Genomic DNA, 19,101 nt, shown 5'->3' on the forward strand with positions numbered 1-19,101 from the left:
GCCACATTGTTTATTGTGCCATTATCTTTATTTATGTATTATACTCAGCGTGCTTTGCACACAGAGTATATTAACTTTGATTGGATGACGGTTGGTTGTACAGGTATAAAGGAATCGAGATAGATATAGACTGCCATATATCAAAATCGTCAGTGTCGAAAAAAAATTTGATTGAGTTCGTCCGTCTGTGCGCCCGTCCGTTCGTCTGTTCGCCTGTTAGTCTCTCCGTTAACACAACGTGGCACCGCCCACTTGTGATAAAATTAATTTTACAAATATTATTAATCATAAATCAAAAATCGTTGAACCTATTGTAACAAAATTCGACAGAGAGGTTGCCTTTACTATAAGGTATGCTTTGAAGAAAAATTTACGAAATCGGTTAAGGACCACGCCCACTTTTATATAAAAGTTTTTTAAAAGGGTCGTGGGCAAATAAAATAAACTATATCTTTGCAAAAAAGAGCTTTATATCAATGGTATTTCATTTCCCTAGTGGATTTATAACAGTAAATAGGAAAAACTTAAATTAAAAAAAAAAAAATGGGCGTGGCACCCCCCCTTTTATGACTAAGCAATTTTCTATGTTTCGGGAGCCGTAAAAATGGACGAGATCGGTTAAAAACCACCCCCACTTTTATACAAAAGATTTTTAAATCAATCGTAGACGAAAATAATAAGCTCTATCTTAGCGAAAAAGAGCTTTGTATCAACAGAATTTTACTTTCTAAATTGAATTATAACATTAAATTGGAAAACACTAAAATTTTTGAAAATGGGTGTGGCACCGCCCCTTTTTTGTCTAAGCAATTTTCAATGTTTGGGGGGCAATAACTCGAAGAAAAATTTACATATCGTAACAAAATTGGGTACACATTTTCCTTATAGCAGGAAATATTTCTAGTAAAAATGGATAGATAAGATTGGTTAAGGACCACGCCCACTTTTATATAAATGACTTTAAAAAGGGTCGTAGGCAAAAATTATAAGTTAAATCTTAGCGAAAAATCGTTTTGTATCAATCGTATTTTTATTGTTCTGTTATATGTTTACTTTAAAATAAACAGTAAGGAAATCCCCATATATGAAGGAAAACTGCATTATTACCCGCTCAAGGTCATTGGTGTTAGCCTGTGTATCCTTTTTGCTTGGACACAATAGACCAATGGTCGCAGTGCGATCCTCAATTAATTATCTATCTATCCTTTTTGCTTCTTTTAAACGAAAATTAGTTCAGAATAGAACCATATGTATATGTATTATTGCGCAACCTTGTATGTAACATTATTAAGCACACAAAACAAACAACAACAGCATTTCAAGTGTACAGCTTGGTATGTAATGTTCGGTTTCACCCGAACTTAGACTTCCTTTCTAGTTTCTTTATGAGTCCTTGGACTATCATACATTAAAATATTCTACCCATCCCAAAGAAATTCCACATTGTTGTTGTGCCATTATCTTTATTTATTTTTTCACTATGTATTATGTAATTATTTAAATATGAATAACTGACTTACAATTATTTGTCATCACTAAGTTTGTATGTTTGTGTGTAAAATCGAGCTAGAATACGTAAATTTTTTTCGTATTATTTAAATTCCGTTGAAACTAACTAAGCAATTTCTTTTTTTGATTTTCAGATGCGACTAGACCCAGCTGTGAGTACATACATACATAAACATTAAAAGCAAATAATTTGTGCACTCACACTTCATGTTTAATACTTAGATCACTTAAATATTTAGAATCTAATCTCATGCATACACTTTAATTTAAGATTAGCTTCTAGTCTAAGTAATTTGAATTGAGTACGGAAACGGAGTCATTGTAGGTTGTCTGTAGCATTTCCACAGGGTTCTACCAAAAGGGTAATATCTTGAATTATTGCTTAGTTCAGATGGTCGCAAATTTCGTGCTGCGATTTTCCATGTTATTTAGCTATTTTGTTGGAAATATGGACACCTAACCGTCTATACTTAATCCACGGTGGTGTTACGCAAGATTATGAGCTGTACTATTGACTGAGATGGAGATGTAGTACCCACCCTGAAGGTCCAGCACCCTTTCTCTATTCTTCCCACCGTTCTTGCCACATAACCGTAGTTCGTGACCTTGCGCTTTTTTGGCATTTTCAGATGGTCCGCCGATTCCAATGCCATACAGAGTATATCTACATGGATCGCGTCGTCAGACACCGTCCGATAAGCACATGCTATTCGTATAGCAGTAATATGGTAGGCTGCTAGTATATAATTTTGGTGGATCGGTCCGTTCGATCCGTGCCATACTGGTGCTGCATATAATATTGTCGAGCTGATTACGTTGGATAATAGCTGACGGGTAGCTTTGCCTGGGCCGCCGATATTGGGCATTATTGGCGTCAAGGCTCCACTTGCTCTAGAACTTTCTCTCCCACCGCCGTGAAGTGGTCCTTAAAAGTTAGTTTAGAGTCTTAGGCTGAACCTCAAGGTGTCAAAATACAGGAACTCATTGCACGATAACTCTGTCTACAGTAAGATAGAATTCAAGTGAGAGTAAGCCAATTTAAAAACTTAGTACTCAGTAGGCCGTAACTATTGCTGGAAGCATTCAAACCTCAGCATTCCCATAACAGTCGGATTAATGATGTGGGAGAATGGGTATACGATCGCATATCAATTAATGTGAAACTAAGTGCCATAGTTAGGAATTGTATCGTATATTCTTGAATAATTTCGGAACTATTATGGGACAGTTTTGTGAACATTTCGGGATGACTTCAGGATTACTTCAAGATTATGTAAAGGGATCATTTCGAAACTATTTCAGTGCAATTTTGGGGTAATTTCACTATCACTTCTGGTTTATTTTCGGAATCATTTCTATACTTTATCAGAACCAATTTCAGGAACGCTTCAGGATTATTTTAGTTAACAAGCAGACTATATGCTTGTTTGATTGGTAATAGGCTAACTTATTTTTCGACTGAAATTACTTGAATTGTAGAAAGTTGACAAGTAATGCTGAAATAAGGGCGGAAATGGCGAATAAAGGTACAAAAGAAGTGCTAAATTAAGAGGTCAGTTGAAGAGACAGTGAGTGATAAAAAGTAGGGAAATTGAAGAAAGTAAAAAAACGTTAGAGGAAGGAAAGACCGAAAGAGAGCGCAGCAGAAGGTTTGGGAAGCGAAGAAGCTTGCTATCTTATAAATAAAGAATTAAGGAAGGCTAAGTTCGATTACATACTCAGCTGAGAGCTTCGGAGACAAAATAAGAGAAAATCACCATGCAGGAAAATGAACCTAGGGTAACCCTGGAATGTTTTTGTATGACATTGGTATCAAATGGAAGGTAATAAAGAGTACTTTTGTAGTTTGTACCGCTATCACATATCATTATCATTTTGAGTCCATATTTTGCTGGCTTGTTTGGAATGTACATCCGGAAGCTACATTTTCCCCTGAACGCCAGTAGTGGCTCGTCAATCGTAAGGTATTCCCCAGGCGTATAGTTTTCACGGCACTTTTGAATGAACATTTCCCAAATTTTTCTAATGGGGGCATATTTGTCTTCAACTATTTGAAGGCGTGCAGATTTATCGCCGAATCGAAGACACGACATAAGAAATTTTAACCTTGCTTTTGTCATTATCGAAATATATGATATTCCACCATAAGATCTGTCAAACAATTCATCTGCCGACAAATGCTGATCTTTCTTGCCTGCTGTTACTACCAATAGTCCAATTAGGGCAGACATTTCATTTGAGGAAGTTTCTTTCCTTTGAGCTTCATCTGTAGTTACAAGTAAGATAGCAATCTCAATGTTTGTCCATTGAACAATTTCCTCCACGATCTCTGGTGTAATGAACATCTGGAAGCATTGCAGTGGGTCTGTTATATTTTTGCAATGGCGTGTTGGTCCTCGAGCTTTATTTACTACATTTAGACCATAACGATAAGATTTGCCCCTTTTGTTGACCACTTATGTTTATTTTTGCCACGCAAAATAGATTTATTAAAATAAATTATATTTGACTTGGCTCTCAATAAATGTAAAGGTATGTTATCTTCATCTGTGTCGGTTGATTCTTCTGAAAAACCTGCATCCCCTAAGCTTTCGTTTTGTTCGATTTCTGCATCTGATTCTAGTTTGCTGTTGTCTAACTCATCGTCTAATCCATTCTCGTCGTCGCACATTGCAAGAAATTTTTCAATTTCTTCGTCAGTATACATTTTTCTGCCACTCATCTTGTATCACAACTGTACAAACCAAACAGATAAATAAGCAAGAAAAATAACTACGGAACGAAAAACTCACACAAAGTTCATCGCTCGTCTTTTCGACTACGCATATTTAAAAAATAAGTACTTACAAAGATCGTACGAAGCCAAGCAACTGCAAACGTCAACAGCTCAAGAGCGACTAACGCTGTAAAAAACAAGGCACTTTACAAACAAAGGAACAGTGTGATAACGGTAAAGTAAAAACTCGCGTCGTCGAAACGACGACGCATGACATTCCAGGGGTAAAAAGTGGGTTTGTTCGTCATCAGATTTTGTTAATTTTTATTTAGCACACATATAGTAATAGGAGTAACGTTCCTGCCAAATTTCATCATGATATCTTCAACGACTGCCAATTGCAGCTTGCAAAACTTTTAAATTACCTTATTTTTAAAGTGGGCGGTGCCACGCTCATTTGTCCAAAATTTTACAAATTTTCTATTTTGCGTCATAGGTAATGAATTGTCGCACTTTTTCGGTTTTTCGAAATTTTCTTATCGTAAAAGTGGGCGTGGTTATAGTCCGATTTCGTTCATTTTAAATAGCGGTCTGAGATGAGTGCCCAGGAACCTACGTACCAAATTTCATAATATACCTCAAAATTTACTCATTTAACGGACGGACGGACGGACGGACATTGCTAAATAAATTTCTTTTTTCGCCCAGATCATTATACTCAGTTGAGCAGAGCTCACAGAGTATATTAAGTTTGATTGGATAACGGTTGGTAGTACAGGTATAAAGGAATCGAGATAGATATAGACTTCCATATATCAAAATCATCAGGATCGAAAAAAAATTTGATTGAGCCATGTCCGTCCGTCCGTCCGTTAACACGATAACTTGAGTAAATTTTGAGGTATCTTGATGAAATTTGGTATGTGGGTTCCTGAGCACTCATCTCAGATCGCTATTTAAAATGAACGATATCGGACTATAACCACGCCCACTTTTTGGATATCGAAAACTTCGAAAGACCGAAAAAGTGCAATAATTCATTACCAAATACAGATAAAGCGATGAAACTTGGTAGGTGCGTTGAACTTATGACGCAGAATAGAAAACGAGTAAAATTTTGGACAATGGGCGTGGCACCGCCCACTTTTAAAAGAAGGTAATTTAAAACTTTTGCAAGCTGTAATTTGGCAGTCGATGAGATATTATGATGAAATTTGGCAGGAACGTTACTCATTACTATTTGTACGCTCAATAAAAATTAGCAAAATCGGAGAAGGACCACGCCCACTTAAAAAAAAAAAATTTTTTTTTAAAGTCAAATTTTAACAACAAATTTAATATCTTTACAGTATATAAGTAAATTATGTCAAAATTCAACTCCAGTAATGATATGGTGCAACAAAATACAAAAATAAAAGAAAATTTTAAAATGGGCGTGGCTCCGCCCTTTTTCATTTAATTTGTCTAGGATACTTTTAATGCCATAAGTCGAACAAAAATCTACCAATCCTTTCGAAATTTGGTAGGGGCATAGATTTTATGACGCTAACTGTTTTCTGTGAAAATGGGCAAAATCGGTTGAAGGCACGCCCAGTTTTTATACACAGTCGTCCGTCTGTCCTTCCGCATGGCGGTTAACACGATAACTTGAGCAAAAATCGACATATATTTACTGAACTTAGTTCACGTACTTATCTGAACTCACTTTATCTTGGTATAAAAAATGAACGAAATCCGACTATGGCCACGCCCACTTTTTCGATATCGAAAATTACGAAAAATGAAAAAAATTCCATAATTCTATACCAAATACGAAAAAAGGGATCAAACATGGTAATTGGATTGATTTATTGACGCGAAATATAACTTTAGAAAAACTCTGTAAAATGGTTGTGACACCTACCATATTAAGTAGAAGAAAATGAAAAAGTTCTGCAGGGCGAAATAAAAAACCCTTGAAATCTTGGCAGGTATTACATACATAAATAAATTAGCGGTATCCAACAGATGATGTGGAAAACGCCTTCATATATACAACTACCACCACTCCCTTTTAAAACTCTCATTAATACCTTTAATTTGATACTAATATCGTACAAACAGGTTCTAGAGTCACCCCTGGTCCACCTTTATGGCGATATATCGAAAAGGCGACCACCTATAGAACGAAGGCCCACTCCCTTTTAAAAATACTCATTAACACCTTTCATTTGATACCCATATCGTACAAACAAAGTCTAGAGTCACCCCTGGTCCACCTTTATTGCGATACCTCGAAAAGGCGTCCACCTATAGAACTAAGGCCCACGCCCTTTTAAAATCTTCATTAACACCTTTCGTTTGATACCCATATTGTACAAACGTATTGTAGAGTCACGCCTGGTTCACCTTTATGGCGATATCTCGAAAAGGCGACCACCTATACAACTACCACCACTCCCTTTTAAAACCCTTATTAATACCTTTAATTTGATACCCATATCGTACAAACACATTCTAGAGTCACCCCTGTTCCACTTTTATGGAGATATTTCGAAACGGCGTCCACCTATAGAACTAAGGCCCACTCCCTTTTAAAATACTCATTGATACCCATATTGTACAAACGCATTCTAGAGTCACCCCTGGTCCACTTTTATGGTCATATCTCGAAAAGGCGACCACCTATACAACTACCACCGCTCCCTTTTAAAACCCTCATTAATACCTTTAATTTGATACCCATATCGTACAAACAAAGTCTAGAGTCACCCCTGGTCCACCTTTATTGCGATACCTCGAAAAGGCATCCACCTATAGAACTAAGGCCCACTCCCTTTTAAAATACTCATTAACACCTTTCGTTTGATACCCATATTGTACAAACACATTCTAGAGTCACCCCTGGTCCACCTTTATGGCGATATTTCGAAACGGCGTCCACCTATAGAACTAAGGCCCACTCCCTTTTAAAATACTCATTAACACCTTTCGTTTGATACCCATATTGTACAAACGCATTCTAGAGTTACCCCTGGTCCACCCCTATGGCGATATCTCGAAAAGGCGACCACCTATACAACTACCACCACTCCCTTTTAAAACCCTCATTAATACCTTTAATTTGATACCCATATCGTACAAACAAATTCTAGGGTCACCCCTGGTCCACCTTTATGGCGATATCTCGAAACGGCGTCCACCTATGGAACTAAGGATCACTCCCTTTTAAAATACTCATTAACACCTTTCTTTTGATACCCATATTGTACAAACAAATTCTATGGTCACCCCTGGTCCACCTTTATGGAGATATCTCGAAACGGCGACCACCTATGGAACTAAGGATTACTCCCTTTTAAAATACTCATTAACACCTTTCATTTGATACCCACATCGTACAAACAAATTCTAGAGTCAACCCTGATCCACCTTTATGGCGATATCCCTAAATGGCGTCCACCTATAGAACTATGGCCCACTCCCTCATAAAATACTCTTTAATGCCTTTCATTTGATACACATGCCATACAAACACATTCCAGGGTTTCCCTCGGTTCATTTTCCTACATGGTTATTTTCCCTTATGTTGTCAACATAGCTCTCAACTGAGTATGTAATGTTCGGTTACACCCGAACTTAACCTTCCTTACTTGTTTTGATATATAGAAGTCTATATCTATCATCATTAGTTTATGATGTTGCGAATTACTGTTATGCGAACAAAATTAATATACTCTGTGAGCTCTGCTCAGCTGAGTATAAAAAATGCATAGTAAAACTGTAAGTAGAATATTTCATAGAGCTGCTATGGAATCGTAACATACGGTCACGAAAACTATTTTCACTCAAGCGTTGGCAGTCGAACTATTGTCCCTAAATCACATATTTCATTAATCCTATACACCATTTCGGAGCTATTGTTATTTTAAAAACAGCATTCGATCACGGATCGTATGTTACGATTCGGATCCTGGTTATCGTTCCTGAGTTGCTAGAAGAAAATCTCAGATAAGCGATAAGAATAAAAAGAAACTATTGAATTCGCAAAGAAGTACAAAAACAAACCGAATGAGTTCTAGGATACAGTTTTATTCTCAGATGAGAGTAAATTTAATATTTTTCAATCGTACGGCCGAATAAGAGTTTGGAGAAAGCGTAATACAGAATTGGAAAAGCGCAACACAATCAGCACAGTCAAGCATGGTGGTAGGGAAGGTCATGGTATGGGGATTAACCTGGGTCGATTTGTATGGACGAAAGTTAACCTATATCGCACCATCGATTTTTCGATAGGATTTGGGCTCAGGAAAAAAAGTTCCACTACGCATACCCAGAAAAATAATTTTCGAGCCTGCAAAAAAAAAATGGCGAAGGGGTAAATTTTTCGACCAAAACACTCCCCAAACCCAAAAATAGTTTTTTTTCTTCAAAAAACTGTTGTAAAAACGTTGGCGATAACAGTTTTTTGAAAAAAATATTTTTTGGGTTTTGGGGAGTGTTTTGGTCGAAAAATTTACCCTTTCGTCATTTTTTTCCAGGCTCGAAAATTATCTTTTGGGTATGCGTAGTGGAACTTTTTTTCCTGAGCCCAAATCCTATCGAAAAATCAATGGCGCGATATCGGTTAATAAATCGACCCAGTCTAATGGGGATGTATGCCATCATAGTTCTATAGATAAGTCAGTATACTTGAATATTTTACCGACTCCACCACAATCACCGGACTATAAACCGATCGAACATCTTTGGGATGAATTGAGTCGAAGAATATCCAAACATAATAAAACATGCAAAACTCCGTTTAAGGAAATTTTGCAACAAGAATAGGCAAATAGTGGAGGTGAAACCACAAAAAAAAAAGCGCTCAATGTCAAAGAGGTTGAACGAAGCTATTAATATTAAGCAAGAAGGATTTACAACTAATTTAAAAATTTTCCATTAGCTAGTATTATCAGAAAAGAATGTTGGTGTGAGAATACTTTTGTCGTTGAAAAATGTTTACGAACAATTTTCTTGGTACAGAAAATATTTTTTTTTTCACCGATATGCCGTATAGAATGATTAAAATAATATTGTGGCGAATGTTGACATCACTAGGCTGTTAGGAAATAATCATGCAACAACAAAAACATGAAGCAGCCACTCTTATATACATGTACACATTAAGGCTAGGAACTCTTATGTAGAAGGGGACGAAGAGATATCTCACACACACAAATATGTAGTCATTAGCCGAAGTAGTTACTCACATATACACACGCATATGGCTATGGGAGAGGCGTGGACTGAAACTGTTCGCGAAATTACTAGACCTTAGGAGAAATGGGTGAACGAGGAAACCGAGAGTATAAAAGCAACGCAAGCTGAATAATAACGTATCAGTTTTGATTTAAACACGCTATTGGTTGTGAAGTATAATTGTGAAATACTAATCCCAAAGTAACTAAATAAAGGCCAGTTTGCAATACTAAATATTGGAGTGATTTATTCAACAGTTTAGTAATTCGAACGTTAGCAGAAGGTGCATAAATAGCAGAAATCCCCAGAATTCGTTACAATATTAAGCTAACTGTTACCAACAGAAATAAAACTATTATTTTAAGATCGCGGGTGCGAATCGAGCTCAAGGCCTAAGAATAATTATTTTATCATTATTATTGTTATGAGAAATGTTTTTTTAAATGAAACATTTTTTTTAATTAGAATAGAAGAAAGAAAAAATTTAGACAACTACCATACAGAAACCAGTCCAATTTTCACATCGATTCTGCAACAGATGTCACAGCGCTCTGTAAATCATTTGGCAAGACAAATGATAGAAGTAGAAATAATGAAGACAAACAAAAAACCACTGTGATAGCTGAATGGTTATAGCAGCGGCGCCTAAACGTTGCCGATGAGGGAATTTAACAGTTCCCGAAATGGATCTATACAACGAGCTTTGGCAGTTGTCTAAATTGTTTCTTTCTTCTATTCTAATTAAAAAAAAATTTCATTTAAGAAAAAATGTATCATAACAATAATAATGGTAAAATAATTATTGTTAGGCCTTGAGCTCGTTTCGAACCCGCGATCTTACAAATCAATATGCCGATATAACAACAAAAATGGTTAAACTATTTTAGTTAAAAAAAACATTATTGTGTGAATACTTTAGTCCATCAGTGTGGGTAATAACATACATATGTACATTAGTATACCATCTATTATATCTATTATAACGTATGTGTATTTACCTGAGCTCGCATTATTTTAAATAACATTTCATTATTATTTAGTATATTTTTTATTATTTTACCTTAATTATCAACTATGTGTTGTTTTTGGTTACCCAAGGGGCAGATGTACTTTATGCGTTTAGAAATTATCAAACTAGGCTTGAGGGCTCGCGAGCTTGTGGCGCCTGTAAGTTCTTTTGTTCCCATAAAACTTTTGTTTTTCTTATTTCGTTAGTTTGCTCATCTGAAAGTACAAAAAATAATTAAAAATCCAATTACACAGTCATTCAAAATTAGAAAAGGAAAACAGCTTTCCTTAGCATTTACATATATACTTGTGTACATAAATACTCGCACATCCATACACATTTTAACAATTTATATTGATTTTGAGATATTCATGACAACGCTACTAACATTACATAGCTGTATATTTTATAGTCGAGTTGCAAAAGAACGTCGTATCTCGTCTCCTCATAGGAAACATCTCCTAATAACAAATAATAATATTTCTAAAGCGACACCCCGCATAGTGTCATGTTGGTGCTGTGATGCTAAACTCGATCGTCGTGAGAAACACCTACGATAATACCGAGGCTACAACATCAAAACCCTGCGTCACTCTGCGCTTGACAAGCAATGCATTGAGGGCGAAAGGCTCTATATACTTAGCCGTTGATTTCCTTGTTCGCCTTCTTGTCATTCATTCCAAAGTAGCTTTGTCCAGAATAGCTCACAAGCATAGATCGCAAATAATAGTTTTCGAAAGCGATATTTTCAATTAAAACAGTTATTAAATGACCACTATTTAATTAACTGTTAATTGCCGGTACGTCTGGTTTCCGTTTCTCACAGAAAACGACCGTTATGCAAGCAAAATAAAGCGAATGGTTATTAAGCGATAAAAACCGATTAACGAAATGATACATAAACCAATATCATTTCAGTTAACAGAGTTGCTGTAAACGAATACCATACCAATGAATTATTTACGTAATTGTGCAAATACGGAAAGAAAACAGAAGGAAGTCTATCGAAATCAAAGGATAGGAAAGAAAAGGGCAGGAAAGGAAGAGAAAGGTCAGAAACGGAAAGGAGAGGAAAGAAAATTGAAGGAAAGGAAAAGAAAGGATAACAACCGTTATCGACTAATTATCGGATTGTTATCGGCTGGCGTGTTATACATTTGGATGATTTATCCGCTAGTTATCCATTTGTTATCGGTTTTATATCGGCGTGTTATCGACAAGGTGTAGAGGAGTAAGAGATTTTTTATCGAACAGTTATACAATTGTTATCGATAACAAACGTTATAGATGCGTTATGAGTTTGTTATCAAAACATAATCGAAAATATATCAATTTGTTATCGAAAAAACATCGTCTTGTTATCGAAAACACATGGGTTGGCTATCGAGGAAATATTGATTCGGTATCAAAAAAATATTTATTTTATATCGAAAAATATCAATTTGTCATTGAAAAAGTATCAATTCGTTATAGAAAAAAACACATGTTGTTGTTGTTGTAGCGATAAGGACACTCGCCGAAGGCCTTGGGGAATGTTATCGATGTTGATGGTCCTTTGCTGGATGCATATCCGGTACGTTCCGGTACCAAGCCCGACCATCTCGGGAACGATTTGTTATGACCATATGCGACCTTCTATGCTATACCGCCCTCCCACCCCCTATATCGATGAGGAGTTCAGGGTCGCCAGAGCCTCGGCTGTTAATGAAACAGGATTCGCCACGGATAGGCGTGGGTTTGACAATTCGGTTTGGAGAAGCTATATATTGCGCTGGCAACCTGAAAGGGTTGCGCTACACAACCCCTAGCATCTATTTGGTATTTTAGTCGCTTCTTAGGACAGTCATACCTACCGCGGGTATATTCTAACCCCCTAATCCGCTGGGGGAAGAAAAAACACATCGCTGTCATCGGCCTGATATTGCATAGTCATAGACTCTTAGTTCGTTTTTACGGCTTGTTTTCGACGGTTTATAGATGTTGGATCGATATTCAAGTTTAATCAGTATCTATTTCATAAGAAACCGATGAGTCATCTAAAACAAATAGAAAACTTTTCAATAATAATTCGATGGTTTTCCATAATATTCTTGAAATGATCACGAAAAAGTCGCTAAAATTATACCGAAATTATAATGAAATGGCTCCGAAATGATTACAACTTGATCCGATAAAGATTCTCAGATAGTCCCGATTGAAAACAATCGGAAAAAAATAAGTCCGAAGTTATCTCAAAATTCTGGACGATATGACGAAGGGGCAATTAAACGGAATAATAACCGACCTAACAACCAAAACAAACCACATCACAGGGGTTTCGGACTTCCAGGTTCAGAACATACGATATCCTTCAAGGGAGGAATGGGAAGTAGGCCTAGACAACGGCAGGGGCATCACAATATATACCGATGGCTCGAAAATGGCAAAGGGAACTGGAGTTGGGATGTGCTCAACACATCTTCAGTTAAGCCAATCATTCCGACTTCCTGACGCATGCAGTGTATTCCAAGCCAGGTCTATGCCATAGATAGAGCGGCAAAGCTGCTCCAAGATAGTGCGGTATCCAACACCGACTTAACAATATTTGTTGACAGCCAAGCCGCCTTAAGAGCATTTGAGTCCAACATGATAAAATTAGAGATAGTGCGGAGGTGTAGAGCCTCTCTGGCTTCTATAAGTCATTTCAATGTCTCCCTTTGCTGGGTCCCTGGGCATAGCGGCATTGAAGGGAATGAACTCGCGGATGAGATGGCTAGGAAAGGCTCCAACTTAGACATAAGTGAGGTGGACAGCTCCGTCCGACCGCCGCTGAGTTATCCCCTAGGGAGAATCGACGAATATGAGAACAGGGCAACGGACTTGCTATGGACCAATAGGGTTGACTGCGAAGCCTCAAGGTCCTTATGGCCTCGGGCATCTTTTGGTACTGACTCACCTTTTCCACGACGTTTTTTGCTTGAGGGTGTTGGTGTAACACTCAACTTGCGTTTGTTGGCAACATCTTTTTGCGTCATTAAGCCTTGTACAACGGATCGTCTATACTCTAGAAGAGTCATTTTATCATGGCTTCGGCAATATACAATGTAAGAATTAACGAAAGCTATTCCCAAGAGTCGCCAAAACAATCTATGCCACCATTTTTTAGATCGGCTGCCTATACCGTATGCACACCGCAACTGATCTGCATGATCTACGCCACCCATGAATGAATTATACTCTTTAATTGCAGTTGGGACATTGAAATTGCATTGCCTGACCTTTACGACCTCTCCTCTGGACAGTACTTTGCTCAGTGCTATGGAAGTTGGAAGCCAACAGTATGGGCTTGTTATCAATCCATTTAAAAAAAGTTACACCGTTCATAGTTGTTCGTGAATCGAACTCGCCTCTTTTCATTTTCTTGTCCGCTTTCATGTTTGAAGGAAGTCCTTTTCTCTTTCCCCGTACTGTACCGCAAGCAAAAACTTTTTACGTTTGTAGAAATTGTAGTAGCCTGACAGACGTAAAATAATTAACAAAGTACACGTACTTATTTTTTGCCCACTCCTCTTCTTTGAGAGATAAAACTACTCTCTCTCCCAGGCCATATCCTTCGTACTTTTCTTCGACAGCTTCGTCCTCTCCTTGGTATATAGAGAACTTTTTGATATATCCGCGTTGATCCGCCAAGCACCATAATTTGTAACCACGCTTAATTGGTTTCATAGGGCAATATTGTTTTATAGCACTTCTGCCTTTGAAAAGAATCATAGATTCGTCAACTGATAGCTCCTTCGTTCCATGGTATACCTGACGAAAACGTTAATTCATACCTTCAATCTTAGGGCGAATTTTGAACAGTCGATCCTTATTATTTTCTGGAATTTTACAATTATCATTTACGTGCAAAAAACATAGGATTGAATCGAATCTGTTTCGGGAAATGGTTTTTGATACTATGGGCACAGCCAGATCTTGCTGCTACTCCAATAATGACGATAACTTGGCAGCTGATGATAGCCCATAAAAAAGTTTATGCCTATAAATGCCCAAAATTAACTTTTGTAAATTCAAGGTTTTGTTTTTTTGTACCCCATATAAATTCGAATGAAATACGATTCCTTCCACAATAGGCTCCATATAAGATAGGAAAAATTGTGTTGGCGTTTCCATATCATCAAAAAATCCATTTACTGGTCCCTCTGCAGAGTCAAATTGTGGAACCACGGTGGTTTTATCAATTTTTTTCCATTTTCGCAATGGTTTTTCGAAAACTGTGCTTCTTTCGATTTCTGGCAATATATTTGTCTCTTCATTTTCTTCTTACTGAATTTGATTTAGGACTTCAATCAAAAACTGATCTTCCTCGTTCGGTAAAGTCATCTCTTCATCTTCATCATCACTCTTGATATCCGTATCTTCCTCATTATCGCTTGGAATTTCTCCCAAAATGGAAGCAATTTCATTTTCTTACAAACATCTTCCGCAAACCCCAGCCATTATCTACTAATATTTGTAAAAAGCTGTGTATACAAATCAGAAAATACAAGGACAACAGAGCCCGACGGTACTTCTACTACTACTAGAAGTCTCCTTCGGAAAATCAAAGATCACTGGTAAACAAAAAAAGTAAAGTTCTTTGTATCTTCAAAACTAAACACTAAATTCACAAAACTTATACTTTCTTTTTATTTAATAGAGATATTTTAAGAATTTAGCAAGATATAACTAAAATAATACACTAATTTGTGACCGCACTATGGAAAGCACTTATTTGAAATGAGCATAAAAAGCAAAGAATCCACGAATTTTATTAAAAATCCCGTTATATATGTTCTACGTTTTGTACTTTAAAGTACCGTTGGTCTGCATAATGTAAAAACTTACTGATTGCTTTTAAAGTAGCAAAATCAGAATGGTATTGGAGAGTACGGTCAGACAACAAGGGGTTAAAGTAAAGCTTCTGCTTTTGCAACTCGGTTATAAAAAATGAGTCTGCTATTATCATTTAATTAGGCCATTAGGTATACAATATTTACTATAAAGGCATTCATTTAGACATTTAAATGTACCGTTTTACGTGTATGCCTCGCATTAAATGTTTAAACGAATGCCACTTATTAAAAATTATTATTTTTAATAAATTAAATTCCTTCCGCTATTTCAAAAAAAATTTACATGTGCTATATTTGTATCTTTTCATCTTCTTTTATCCGTTTTTTCTACGTTTCATGTTGAATTATAGTAAAATGCACTTTCAACGATGCTGGCGCCAAGGAGCACATTATAAATGTCCTAATGGAATTCGTGCTAGGCGATAATCCCAAAATTGTGCTTGATAAACTGCAGCAGGAGGGCAATACGGCGACCGTTTGCGGTAAAGTTTTCAAAACAGGTGAACCGACATATTGTTGCCGTGAGTGTGGTATGGATCCAACATGTGTGTTGTGTGTGAATTGTTTTAAACAATCTGCACATCGGTATCACAAGTATAAGATGTCGACTTCGGGTGGCGGTGGTTGTTGTGATTGCGGCGATGAGGAGGCATGGAAAAAGGACCATTATTGTGAGGAGCATTTGGTGAGTAATTATTCAAATAATAAATTTATGAATTGATTTAAATGTAGCTGTTGAGCATTGAATTTCACATACACAGAGCTTTAGAGTTGTAAGACACTGCGAGTTTCCAGAACAGCGTTTTTTGTGACTGTTACTTCACAGAAGCAGAGGGTTTAATCCGTGATTGGTTAGTGATAGAAAAGCTCTAAATCACAGTTGACTACTACTATGCCTACAAATAATCGCAATATTAAAGCTCTCATCAAAGCAGATCAATTAGCTGCGACATCATGAATCAATGAATTTGTGATGTGTGTTGTTATCCACTGCTAGATATCGACAACCCGTGATATACTTCTAGATGGGGTTACACTGATCTATCTAGACAGTCAACCACGGCACGCTACTCCAAGACATAGAAGGCTCACGCCTTGCTGCTTGTCTAAAAAGATGGACCGCTAATTATCTGAGTGGTCGGCAGGCGTCGGTTGAGTTTAGGAACGAAATTTCTAAACCTAGAAAAATTAAGCAGGGGGTTCCACAGTGTGGTGTCCCATCCCCGCTTCTGTTTAATTTTTACATATCAAAACTCCCTTCCCCACCAGAAGGAGTCCCACTCATTTCCTATGCCGACGACTGCACGATTATGTCTACAGGACCTCGCCATTCAGTTGATGAATTAGTTTCTAAAATAAACAGCTATTTCCCAAATCTTTCCGGTTTCTTCACCTCGTTCAACTTGGCATTATCACCGACAAAATCCACGGCCACCCTGTTTACGTCGTGGAAGGAATAGATGTCGCAAATATTGGACGTACGCGTCGATGATGTCACACTACCGACTTTCAGTCACCCAAAGATCTTAGGGGCAACGTTCGATAATACTCTAACTTTCAAGGCTCATGCCACCGAGATCCTCAAGTCGCTTGCCGGCAGCACATGGAGAAAAGATAAAGAAACGTTGCTAACCACGTACAAAGCAATTGGCCGGCCGCTCATGAGCTACGCGTCACTAGTCTGGTCGCCTGGTCTTAAAAATACACACTGGAAAAGGCGACAGGCCTGTCAAAATGCTGTAATCAGAACTGCCACCGGATGTCTCCTTATGACTCCCGGACACCATCTACATAGTGAGGCCAAATAGCTCAATATTAAAGAGCAGAACGAAATGCTGAACAATCAGTTCTTGCTTAATTGTCACAAACCAGGACATCATAGCAAACAACTGCTTGATTTAGCACCGCCTCCACGGGGCTTAGGGGGCATCTCCTAAAGCACTATGACGAGGTCCGACACCTGCCAACACAGCCGTTTGATCCAGGCAAGCATGAGCAGGCCCTTAGGCAAATCCACGGTGAACCCCGTTATTAATATGCAATATCCCACCCTTGCAAAAGAAGAAAGCACACTACCAAGGGAAATACGAGTCACCCTGGCCTAAGTTCGTTCTGGATACTGTAACAGGTTAAACTCTTACTTGTCCAGAATCAACCCCGACATACGTAATGTATGCCCTGCATATGATGTATCCCACATGACACCAACCATCTTTTCAATTGTAATGTGAAATCTACGCCTCTAACACCCATCTCATTATGGTCCGCCCCTGTTGACTCCCGTTAGAGGATTTTGATGACAATTTGTGAGTGGTCGTGCCCGTTGAATGGGGCAATGCACTGTTAATACAACAACAACACACACACACAGTCGCAGCACAGATCACGGGCTCATATTCATTTATATCATGGCACGTACTTGTTTCTTTGAGTGGTTATGGGTATGTGATTGTCATTATTAATAAGCGTGATTAACTAGACAGGTCGCCTACCACACCAAAGTTCCTGGGTTTAAGTCCCGGGAAAGGCAATAACGAAAATTTATAAACAAGTTTTCCAATAAGAAAATAGTTTTTCCAAGGCGCGGTCGCTTTCGACCGTGGTTTGGCAAACACGCCGACATGAGAAGCCTCTCAGTGAAAATTCATCTGCCTTGCAGATGATACCGTTAGGAGTCGGCATAAAACATGTTGGTACACTCCTGCGAATCCAGTAAAAAAATAGTAAAAACAGCCCCACGCAAATACGAAGAGATGCTCTGCCTAAATATCCTTGGAGCTGAAACGCGCCAAGTATTTTTTTATCGAAAAGTTATCGATTTTTATCGAAAAAACATCGACTTGTTTGAACAAATTAATTTTTTTATAAATAATCGACAATTTTTCGATAACAAATCGATAACTTTTCAAGCTCGTAACTCATCGATATTTCATTTGGTTTGAGTAGGGGAGAGATCCACGTGGTATCGCAATGGGACCTTTTGGGCCTAAGTGCACTGGTGCTCGCACCGGTGGCCACTTTATCTAACCTAACCTAACTCATCGATAACGTTAGCTATCGATAACAAATTTATAATCCTTCTATAACAAAACGTTAACTGGACCATGACGCGCCGATAAAAAGAAATGTATAGTACTCCCATAACTCGTCGATAACGGTTTTTATCCTTTCCAGGAGAGGTCCTTTCATTTCCTTTCGTTCCTCTTCCTTTCCTTTCACTGTTTTTTTTTTTCTTTCCTATAACTTCCTTTCCTTTTCTCTCTTTTCCCTTCCCTTCCTTTCCTTTCTTTTCTATTTGTCTCGCCTTTTCTTTTTTCCCTCCTTTCCAATTTTGCATTTCTGTTCCTTTTTTTCATATTCTATACCTATGCTTTCCTTTCAATTCCTCCTTTTCTTTCTCATTATTTTGCTTGCACAACATTCGTTCTCTGTGAGAAATCAGGAGCCTTTATATGTAACTCGACTCCAAAGAAATTTCTTTAGGATTTTCAAAAAATTGTGTGTAATCGCATTTTGTTTCGAATCGGGTTACAGAATAAGGCCCCAGCAGTATCAGTATATGACAGTTATTTAAAGTGTGGTCCCTACATAACTTTTTTAATTGAAAATATCGGTTTCGGTTGCGATCTCTGACGAAAACTTATCTGTCTAAAAGTAGCACGATGCAAATTAGAAGAGAAGCACGGCCTAAATCTGCTCGGAGATTACTATAATGACGAACGAGACGCAGATATTGTCATGCAGGACCCCTGTAGGTCAGGCCACCCTTTAAC

General features: G+C 37.7%; 1 protein-coding gene across 3 annotated transcripts in view; it reads left to right on the forward strand.

The window, feature by feature from the left end:
- The window catches only part of Ubr1 (Ubr1 ubiquitin ligase), a 157,549-nt gene that overhangs the window by 106,448 nt on the left and 32,000 nt on the right, over window positions 1–19,101 (forward strand). For all 3 annotated transcript variants that reach the window (XM_067784604.1, XM_067784603.1, XM_067784602.1), the window contains exons 3-4: window positions 1,644–1,661; window positions 15,679–16,013. In XM_067784604.1, coding sequence (XP_067640705.1) covers window positions 1,644–1,661; window positions 15,679–16,013 — 353 coding nt within the window. The remainder of the gene's footprint in view (window positions 1–1,643; window positions 1,662–15,678; window positions 16,014–19,101) is intronic.

This window comes from Eurosta solidaginis, chromosome 4, assembly GCF_040869045.1.
Source record: "Eurosta solidaginis isolate ZX-2024a chromosome 4, ASM4086904v1, whole genome shotgun sequence".
Taxonomy (NCBI): Eukaryota; Metazoa; Arthropoda; class Insecta; order Diptera; family Tephritidae; genus Eurosta; species Eurosta solidaginis.